The following is an 11,088-nucleotide window of genomic DNA, read 5'->3' on the forward strand; positions in this document are numbered from 1 at the left end:
TCTCCTCAAGCTGCTGAATGTTCTCTAAACGCTGCATGTCTCCTCAAGCTGCTGAATGTCCTCTAAACGCTGCATGTCTCCTCACGCTGCTGAATGTTCTCTAAACGCTGCATGTCTCCTCAAGCTGCTGAGTGTTCTCTAAACGCTGCATGTCTCCTCAAGCTGCTGAGTGTTCTCTAAACGCTGCATGTCTCCTCAAGTTGCTGAATGTTCTCTAAACGCTGCATGTCTCCTCAAGCTGCTGAATGTTCTCTAAACTCTGCATGTCTCCTCAAGCTGCTGAATGTTCTCTAAACGCTGCATGTCTCCTCAAGCTGCTGAATGTTCTCTAAACGCTGCATGTCTCCTCAAGCTGCTGAATGTTCTCTAAACGCTGCATGTCTCCTCAAGTTGCTGAATGTTCTCTAAACGTTGCTGAATGTTCTCTAAACGCTGCATGTCTCCTCAAGCTGCTGAATGTCCTCTAAACGCTGCATGTCTCCTCAAGCTGCTGAACGTTCTCTAAACGTTGCTGAATGTCCTCTAAACGCTGCATGTCTCCTCAAGCTGCTGAATGTCCTCTAAACGCTGCATGTCTCCTCAAGCTGCTGAATGTTCTCTAAACGCTGCATGTCTCCTCAAGCTGCTGAATGTCCTCTAAACGCTGCATGTCTCCTCAAGCTGCTGAATGTTCTCTAAACGCTGCATGTCTCCTCACGCTGCTGAATGTTCTCTAAACGCTGCATGTCTCCTCAAGCTGCTGAATGTTCTCTAAATGCTGCATGTCTCCTCAAGCTGCTGAGTGTTCTCTAAACGCTGCATGTCTCCTCAAGCTGCTGAATGTTCTCTAAACGCTGCATGTCTCCTCAAGCTGCTGAGTGTTCTCTAAACGCTGCATGTCTCCTCAAGCTGCTGAATGTTCTCTAAACGCTGCATGTCTCCTCAAGCTGCTGAATGTTCTCTAAACGCTGCATGTCTCCTCAAGCTGCTGAATGTTCTCTAAACGCTGCATGTCTCCTCAAGTTGCTGAATGTTCTCTAAACGCTGCATGTCTCCTCAAGCTGCTGAATGTTCTCTAAACGCTGCATGTCTCCTCAAGTTGCTGAATGCTCTCTAAACGCTGCATGTCTCCTCAAGCTGCTGAATGTTCTCTAAACGTTGCATGTCTCCTCAAGCTGCTGAATGTTCTCTAAACGCTGCATGTCTCCTCAAGCTGCTGAATGTTCTCTAAACGCTGCATGTCTCCTCAAGCTGCTGAATGTTCTCTAAACGCTGCATGTCTCCTCAAGTTGCTGAATGTTCTCTAAACGCTGCATGTCTCCTCAAGCTGCTGAATGTTCTCTAAACGCTGCTGAATGTTCTCTAAACGCTGCATGTCTCCTCAAGCTGCTGAATGTCCTCTAAACGCTGCATGTCTCCTCAAGCTGCTGAATGTTCTCTAAACGCTGCATGTCTCCTCAAGTTGCTGAATGTTCTCTAAACGCTGCATGTCTCCTCAAGCTGCTGAATGTTCTCTAAACGCTGCATGTCTCCTCAAGTTGCTGAATGTTCTCTAAACGCTGCATGTCTCCTCAAGTTGCTGAATGTTCTCTAAACGCTGCATGTCTCCTCAAGCTGCTGAATGTTCTCTAAACGCTGCATGTCTCCTCAAGTTGCTGAATGTTCTCTAAACGCTGCTGAATGTTCTCTAAACGCCGCATGTCTCCTCAAGTTGCTGAGTGTTCTCTAAACGCTGCATGTCTCCTCAAGTTGCTGAATGTCCTCTAAACGCTGCATGTCTCCTCAAGCTGCTGAATGTTCTCTAAACGTTGCTGAATGTTCTCTAAACGCTGCATGTCTCCTCAAGTTGCTGAATGTTCTCTAAACGCTGCATGTCTCCTCAAGTTGCTGAATGTTCTCTAAATGCTGCATGTCTCCTCAAGCTGCTGAATGTTCTCTAAACGCTGCATGTCTCCTCAAGCTGCTGAATGTTCTCTAAACGCTGCATGTCTCCTCAAGTTGCTGAGTGTTCTCTAAACGCTGCATGTCTCCTCAAGTTGCTGAATGTCCTCTAAACGCTGCATGTCTCCTCAAGCTGCTGAATGTTCTCTAAACGCTGCATGTCTCCTCAAGCTGCTGAGTGTTCTCTAAACGCTGCATGTCTCCTCAAGCTGCTGAATGTTCTCTAAACGCTGCATGTCTCCTCAAGCTGCTGAATGTTCTCTAAACGCTGCATGTCTCCTCAAGCTGCTGAATGTTCTCTAAACGCTGCTGAATGTTCTCTAAACTCTGCATGTCTCCTCAAGCTGCTGAATGTTCTCTAAACGCTGCATGTCTCCTCAAGCTGCTGAATGTCCTCTAAATGCTGCATGTCTCCTCAAGTTGCTGAATGTTCTCTAAATGCTGCTGAGTGTTCTCTAAACGCTGCATGTCTCCTCAAGCTGCTGAATGCTCTCTAAACGCTGCATGTCTCCTCAAGCTGCTGAATGTTCTCTAAACGCTGCATGTCTCCTCAAGCTGCTGAATGTTCTCTAAACGCTGCATGTCTCCTCAAGCTGCTGAATGTTCTCTAAACGCTGCATGTCTCCTCAAGTTGCTGAATGTTCTCTAAATGCTGCTGAGTGTTCTCTAAACGCTGCATGTCTCCTCAAGCTGCTGAATGCTCTCTAAACGCTGCATGTCTCCTCAAGCTGCTGAGTGTTCTCTAAACGCTGCATGTCTCCTCAAGCTGCTGAATGTCCTCTAAACGCTGCATGTCTCCTCAAGCTGCTGAATGTTCTCTAAACGCTGCATGTCTCCTCAAGCTGCTGAATGTTCTCTAAACGCTGCATGTCTCCTCAAGCTGCTGAATGTTCTCTAAACGCTGCATGTCTCCTCAAGCTGCTGAATGTTCTCTAAACGCTGCTGAATGTTCTCTAAACGCTGCATGTCTCCTCAAGCTGCTGAATGTTCTCTAAACGCTGCATGTCTCCTCAAGCTGCTGAATGTCCTCTAAACGCTGCATGTCTCCTCAAGCTGCTGAGTGTTCTCTAAACGCTGCATGTCTCCTCAAGCTGCTGAATGTTCTCTAAACGCTGCATGTCTCCTCAAGCTGCTGAATGTTCTCTAAACGCTGCATGTCTCCTCAAGCTGCTGAATGTTCTCTAAACGCTGCTGAATGTTCTCTAAACTCTGCATGTCTCCTCAAGCTGCTGAATGTTCTCTAAACGCTGCATGTCTCCTCAAGCTGCTGAATGTTCTCTAAACGCTGCATGTCTCCTCAAGCTGCTGAATGTTCTCTAAACGCTGCATGTCTCCTCAAGCTGCTGAATGTCCTCTAAATGCTGCATGTCTCCTCAAGTTGCTGAATGTTCTCTAAATGCTGCTGAGTGTTCTCTAAACGCTGCATGTCTCCTCAAGCTGCTGAATGCTCTCTAAACGCTGCATGTCTCCTCAAGCTGCTGAATGTTCTCTAAACGCTGCATGTCTCCTCAAGTTGCTGAATGTTCTCTAAATGCTGCTGAGTGTTCTCTAAACGCTGCATGTCTCCTCAAGCTGCTGAATGCTCTCTAAACGCTGCATGTCTCCTCAAGCTGCTGAATGTCCTCTAAATGCTGCATGTCTCCTCAAGTTGCTGAATGTTCTCTAAATGCTGCTGAGTGTTCTCTAAACGCTGCATGTCTCCTCAAGCTGCTGAATGCTCTCTAAACGCTGCATGTCTCCTCAAGCTGCTGAATGTTCTCTAAACGCTGCATGTCTCCTCAAGCTGCTGAATGTTCTCTAAACGCTGCATGTCTCCTCAAGCTGCTGAATGTTCTCTAAACGCTGCATGTCTCCTCAAGTTGCTGAATGTTCTCTAAATGCTGCTGAGTGTTCTCTAAACGCTGCATGTCTCCTCAAGCTGCTGAATGCTCTCTAAACGCTGCATGTCTCCTCAAGCTGCTGAGTGTTCTCTAAACGCTGCATGTCTCCTCAAGCTGCTGAATGTCCTCTAAACGCTGCATGTCTCCTCAAGCTGCTGAATGTTCTCTAAACGCTGCATGTCTCCTCAAGCTGCTGAATGTTCTCTAAACGCTGCATGTCTCCTCAAGCTGCTGAATGTTCTCTAAACGCTGCATGTCTCCTCAAGCTGCTGAATGTTCTCTAAACGCTGCTGAATGTTCTCTAAACGCTGCATGTCTCCTCAAGCTGCTGAATGTTCTCTAAACGCTGCATGTCTCCTCAAGCTGCTGAATGTTCTCTAAACACTGCATGTCTCCTCAAGCTGCTGAATGTTCTCTAAACGCTGCATGTCTCCTCAAGCTGCTGAATGTTCTCTAAACGCTGCATGTCTCCTCAAGCTGCTGAATGTCCTCTAAACGCTGCATGTGTTGCTGGAAATGTTTCTTCATGAGGAACATCTGGGTTTCTATATCTGCTTCCTTTCTGAAGCTGCAGCGTGTTTGCACCTGTCGGCCCCCATACATGCTGCCAGGCACTGAACAAGAAGCTGTGAGGTGTGTGTTCAGTGTTTCTCCATCACTCATATTTGTTCATTTAATAGAAAAAATAATGTGTTACCAGCACTCGTAGCATAACTCTGATATGAGATGTAAACAATGAGAGTCCAAAATGTAAAAACATACAAAAAACATGATTTGGAAATCCAAAGCACACACACACACACACACACACACACACACACACACACACACACACACACACACACACACACACACACACACACACACACACACACACACACACACACACACACACACACACACACACACACACACAGTGTTCAGAACAGCCATGTGACGGGGACCCACTGGGGGTTCTTGGAGACGGTCTGCAGCGCCGCCTTCACGCTGCGGTACGTCTCGTCCAGGTTATCGTTCACGATGCTCAGGTCGAAGTAGTGCTCGAAGGCCGTCTGGAGCTTTGAGCTCTCATCACATGTCCTCTGCAGCTCCTCGTCCTGAAACACACACACATCCCTGGGTGTCATTTGTGCATAGCTATAGTGTAGTCATGACAACGAAGATCTGAGGGCACAGGCTCCCCCGGCAGAGCAACACAATAACACGGGTACAAGAGTGCAGAATATTCTATATTGATGCATACAGATGCAGACAGATGAATGTTCTGGTTGTTCTTCACAGAGTTCAGGTGTTTCAGTCTGATGGCCTGAGGGATGAAACTGTCTCTGGATGTTCTTCACAGAGTTCAGGTGTTTCAGTCTGATGGTCTGAGGGATGAAACTGTCTCTGGGTGTTCTTCACAGAGTTCAGGTGTTTCAGTCTGATGGCCTGAGGGATGAAACTGTCTCTGGGTGTTCTTCACAGAGTTCAGGTGTTTCAGTCTGATGGTCTGAGGGATGAAACTGTCTCTGGGTGTTCTTCACAGAGTTCAGGTGTTTCAGTCTGATGGCCTGAGGGATGAAACTGTCTCTGGGTGTTCTTCACAGAGTTCAGGTGTTTCAGTCTGATGGCCTGAGGGATGAAACTGTCTCTGGATGTTCTTCACAGAGTTCAGGTGTTTCAGTCTGATGTCCTGAGGGATGAAACTGTCTCTGGATGTTCTTCACAGAGTTCAGGTGTTTCAGTCTGATGTCCTGAGGGATGAAACTGTCTCTGGGTGTTCTTCACAGAGTTCAGGTGTTTCAGTCTGATGACCTGAGGGATGAAACTGTCTCTGGGTGTTCTTCACAGAGTTCAGGTGTTTCAGTCTGATGACCTGAGGGATGAAACTGTCTCTGGGTGTTCTTCACAGAGTTCAGGTGTTTCAGTCTGATGGTCTGAGGGATGAAACTGTCTCTGGGTGTTCTTCACAGAGTTCAGGTGTTTCAGTCTGATGTCCTGAGGGATGAAACTGTCTCTGGATGTTCTTCACAGAGTTCAGGTGTTTCAGTCTGATGGCCTGAGGGATGAAACTGTCTCTGGGTGTTCTTCACAGAGTTCAGGTGTTTCAGTCTGATGTCCTGAGGGATGAAACTGTCTCTGGATGTTCTTCACAGAGTTCAGGTGTTTCAGTCTGATGTCCTGAGGGATGAAACTGTCTCTGGGTGTTCTTCACAGAGTTCAGGTGTTTCAGTCTGATGACCTGAGGGATGAAACTGTCTCTGGATGTTCTTCACAGAGTTCAGGTGTTTCAGTCTGATGGCCTGAGGGATGAAACTGTCTCTGGGTGTTCTTCACAGAGTTCAGTTGTTTCAGTCTGATGGCCTGAGGGATGAAACTGTCTCTGGGTGTTCTTCACAGAGTTCAGTTGTTTCAGTCTGATGGTCTAAGGGATGAAACTGTCTCTGGATGTTCTTCACAGAGTTCAGGTGTTTCAGTCTGATGGCCTGAGGGATGAAACTGTCTCTGGGTGTTCTTCACAGAGTTCAGGTGTTTCAGTCTGATGGCCTGAGGGATGAAACTGTCTCTGGGTGTTCTTCACAGAGTTCAGGTGTTTCAGTCTGATGGTCTGAGGGATGAAACTGTCTCTGGGTGTTCTTCACAGAGTTCAGGTGTTTCAGTCTGATGGCCTGAGGGATGAAACTGTCTCTGGGTGTTCTTCACAGAGTTCAGGTGTTTCAGTCTGATGGCCTGAGGGATGAAACTGTCTCTGGGTGTTCTTCACAGAGTTCAGGTGTTTCAGTCTGATGGCCTGAGGGATGAAACTGTCTCTGGGTGTTCTTCACAGAGTTCAGGTGTTTCAGTCTGATGACCTGAGGGATGAAACTGTCTCTGGATGTTCTTCACAGAGTTCAGGTGTTTCAGTCTGATGGCCTGAGGGATGAAACTGTCTCTGGGTGTTCTTCACAGAGTTCAGTTGTTTCAGTCTGATGGCCTGAGGGATGAAACTGTCTCTGGGTGTTCTTCACAGAGTTCAGGTGTTTCAGTCTGATGGCCTGAGGGATGAAACTGTCTCTGGGTGTTCTTCACAGAGTTCAGGTGTTTCAGTCTGATGGTCTGAGGGATGAAACTGTCTCTGGGTGTTCTTCACAGAGTTCAGGTGTTTCAGTCTGATGGCCTGAGGGATGAAACTGTCTCTGGGTGTTTCTCAATCTCGAGTAAAGATGCTCCAGAGCCACTATTTCAAGCACACCACGTCATTCCACCGAGCCCGGCGTACTGCATTTGGAGACATTTCGAGGCTGCACATGTGTAGACTCCACGGTCTTAAAATCCCCACAATGCTTTGCGCACGGACCAATTGCCCCAAATCTGTGGTGGGAAATGTAAGGCGGGGCCTCTCACATGAAGCACAGCTGCACACTTGCTAGCCTGTTCCACTCTTTGTTTTCCGAGTGCCAGCAAGTGTTCTTGCCTCGTTTCTGAAGCAAGTGACTCGTAAGACATGTGCTACCAAGCAAGCATCCTCGACATTGAGAAACACCCTCTGAGTCTGGTGGTTTTAGTTTTAAGGGAGGGACACACCAAGCTGACACCAAAGAACTGAAACAGACGGACCCGACTGCTGCGTCGCCTCGCGTCTCTGCGTCTTGGCCATGTGTCACTGGAACACACCGACTTCAGCCGACGGCCAAGAAGCACGTACGCACTGCGCATGCGTGAGTGGCAATAACTCTCCTTACCAGCAGGCGGCGGTAGTGTGTATTCGTCATTCAAAAGAGGCAACAACTGGAAGACAGACTGCGTAATAACCGAGAGAAGAAAACAGACTGCGTGATAACCGAGAGAAGAAGAACAGACTGCGTAATAACCGAGAGAAGAAGAACAGACTGCGTAATAACCGAGAGAAGAAGAACAGACTGCGTGATATAAACAAACAACAAATAGCGTGTTCCATGTTCCCTCTCCAGCAGAATAGGGAGGTGTTCCAGGCACGTCCAGCTGGGAAGAGACCAAGAGGTAGACCTAGAACCAGATGGAGGGATTATATCTCTTCTCTGGCCTGGGAGCTCCTTGGGATCCCCCAGTCAGAGCTGGTTGATGTGGCCAGGGAAAAGAAAGTTTGGGGCTCTCTGCTGGAACTGCTACCTCCGCGACCCGATCACGGATAAGCGGGGGAAGATGGATGGATGGATGGATTAGAATGATATTCAGTTCAGTCACTTTTAAACAGACTCCAGATCTCTGGATGTCCTACAGACTCATCCCTGCAACACTAAGCCAACAACACACTGTTCTGTCCCGCAGCATCAGGACTCAAACCAGCAGACTCAGGGACAGCACACCTGAGCTCTGTGAAGAACATCCAGAACATTCACCGTCTGTCATCGTGCTAATTATTGATCTATATATCATATTCCATCTACTTGTATACAGACTGTTCTGGCACTATTTCTACTGTATTTGTATTTACTTGCACATCTCAAAACATTCTCTTGTCAACTCCATATCTCCTCTGAAGCTGCTGAGCTCATGGTGAGAGAGACTTGAGTCTTTAACGTGTTCCTCACCGTCAGAGTCTTGGTCACCACCTCAGCCTCCACAGCTGATTGGTTCATCGCCTTCAGCACCTCGAAGTCTGGAGCCTGGAGGAACACCACGTAGGGGAGGAAGTCCGAGGTCCGGAGCACTTTGAGGGACTGACACACACACACACACACACACACACACACACACACACACACACACACACACACACACACACACACACGCACACGCACACGCACACGCACACGCACGCACACACACACACACATTCCTTAGTTAAAAATGCTGAGTTTTAGGACTCATAATGCTGACTCATATCTCACCTGTGGGCTGGCATCCAGCAAACAGACTCATAATGCTGACTCATGTCTCACCTGTGGGCTGGCATCCAGCAAACAGACTCATAATGCTGACTCATGTCTCACCTGTGGGCTGGCATCCAGCAAACAGACTCATAATGCTGACTCATGTCTCACCTGTGGGCTGGCATCCAGCAAACAGACTCATAATGCTGACTCATGTCTCACCTGTGGGCTGGCATCCAGCACACAGACTCATAATGCTGACTCATGTCTCACCTGTGGGTTGGCATCCAGCAAACAGACCCTCCCGGCCTCCACCACCTCGTGAATGGACTCCATCTTGATGCCGTACAGGTTCCCGTCGTACTCTCCGTGCTCCAGGAAGCGCCCGCTCTTTATGTCGACCTCCATCTTGCTCCGGCTGGTGAACCCGAACATCCGGCTCTCCTTGTCCTCCTTCTTCGGCTTCCTGGAGGTGTCTGAAGATCAGAAACACAACACACACACATTTCAAATATTTAAATATGTCAGAGTACGATGTGCACATTCTTTTTTTACATTCTTATTTATATCGGAATATTTTTATTCTTGAATTACACGCACGCACGCACGCACGCACGCACGCACGCACGCACGCACACACACACACACACACACACACACACACACACACACACACACACACACACACACACACACACACACACACACACACACACACACACACACACACACACACACACACACACACACACACACACACAGTAAATGGTCCTACATGGGATGGTGGTGCCGAACAGCAGGGGGTCCCTCAGCAGCATCTTGTTCTTCAGCCTCCTCCTCCCAACGCCCTGCGCTCCAATCAGAACCAGCGTCTTCCTCTTGAAGGGCGGGACCTTCGCCACCTCCTCGTACAGCAAGATCTCATGTCTGTCAAACTCTGAGGGACACAGGGTCAAAGACCAAGAGCAGGTCAGAGTCATATTATATATATTAATTAGGGCTGTCAGTCGATTTAAAGGTCCCATGTCATGCTTCTCTGGTTCTGACCCGTCCCCTTGTGTTCTGTAGCTTCTGCATGTGACCGGTCCCAAACTCTCAAAGTGCACCCTGTAGGGAGTAACACTCTAACAGAGAAGACCTGTCTGCCCCAGAACGCCTCGTTGGAGATTTCTCATTTTCCATTGTTTACTTCCTGGTTACTGTGACGTGGGGATACCCAGAGGCCAAAAGATTGTCCCACTCTTGACCTAACAATCAACATCGGCCCCTCTGTTGTTTCCCCGACTCAGACTGCAAGGAATCTGGGTGTGACCCTAGATAACAAACTGTCCTTCACTGCAAACATCTCTGCTACAACCCGCTGCTGCAGCTGGGTGCTTGGCTTGCTGTTATATCTCTTGCTAGAAGCTCCCACCATCCAAACAACAACAACAACAACAACAACGTCAAGCCTTTGGGCTCTGAAACTACGGGGTGGGCCGAGGACAAATACCCATGCGTTAATCGCACGTTCAAATAATTAGTGGCGCAAAAAGAAATGTGCGTTCACGCGTTATTAACAGGGCTGCACATAACTGGTGCGCATGCGCACCCCCCGCCAAAAAAGAGCACCGGATCATTTGAAAAAAGGCGCATTTGCCCACAGAGAGAGAGAGAGAGAGAGAGAGAGAGAGAGAGAGAGAGAGAGAGAGAGAGAGAGAGAGAGAGAGAGAGAGAGAGAGAGAGAGAGAGAGAGAGAGAGAGAGAGAGAGAGAGAGAGAGGAGAGAGAGAGAGAGAGAGAGAGAGAGAGAGAGAGAGAGAGAGAGAGAGAGAGAGAGAGAGAGTTGCATAAGAACTGGTAAGATAGCAGGGTTTCCCACACATAGACTTTACTTGGCGAGCCGCCCAGGTATATTAACGGCCGCCAAAGTATAATTCACGAGCTATTTAGGTTTAATTGTTTGAATCCGTCCGCGAGCACAACGGCATCTGCGAGCCCTCGCTTTACCCCTCGCTATCGCGTGAAGGGTCTGCTTTATGCGCTCCGCACAGTAACCCCGCTGCGTGCTCACTAGCGCACCCCCCCCCCCGTTCATAAAGTCAAGTACCCCTCTAAAGGTCCAGTTTATTTCATTTTAAGGATGCGCAGCAAGCAACATCACCAGGTGCTCCTGGAACCAGGGCAAACAGTGATGTGCACCCCTGGTTATTAACGTGTTATTAACGTGTTATTAACGTGTTAACTTGACAGCCCTAGTTTTAATATAAGAAAGCAGGTTTCACGGCCGCTGTTACCTGCATTCTTGGTCGTCACGTACATCACCTTCTTCTTCTTCTTCCCTCCAGCACCAGTACACAGATTACCTGTCACACACACACACACACACACACACACACACACACACACACACACACACACACACACACACACACACACACACACACACACACACACACACACACACACACACACACACACACACACACACACACACAC

The 11,088-nt window shown here is 48.3% G+C and overlaps 1 protein-coding gene across 1 annotated transcript in view; it reads right to left on the minus strand.

Moving 5' to 3' along the window:
* Positions 1-3,548: 3,548 nt before the first annotated feature.
* Positions 3,549-11,088, minus strand: part of LOC307014325 (MAGUK p55 subfamily member 2-like) — a 16,350-nt gene continuing 8,810 nt past the window's right edge. Inside the window, exons 8-12 of the mRNA XM_079642199.1 lie at positions 10,887-11,071; positions 9,387-9,548; positions 8,885-9,087; positions 8,330-8,458; positions 3,549-4,897 (exon numbers count right to left, since the gene is read on the minus strand). Of these exons, the coding sequence (XP_079498325.1) occupies positions 4,721-4,897; positions 8,330-8,458; positions 8,885-9,087; positions 9,387-9,548; positions 10,887-11,071 (856 nt within the window). The 3' untranslated portion in view covers positions 3,549-4,720. The remainder of the gene's footprint in view (positions 4,898-8,329; positions 8,459-8,884; positions 9,088-9,386; positions 9,549-10,886; positions 11,072-11,088) is intronic.

Source organism: Notothenia rossii, assembly GCF_949606895.1.
Source record: "Notothenia rossii genome assembly, chromosome: 8".
Lineage (NCBI taxonomy): Eukaryota > Metazoa > Chordata > Actinopteri > Perciformes > Nototheniidae > Notothenia > Notothenia rossii.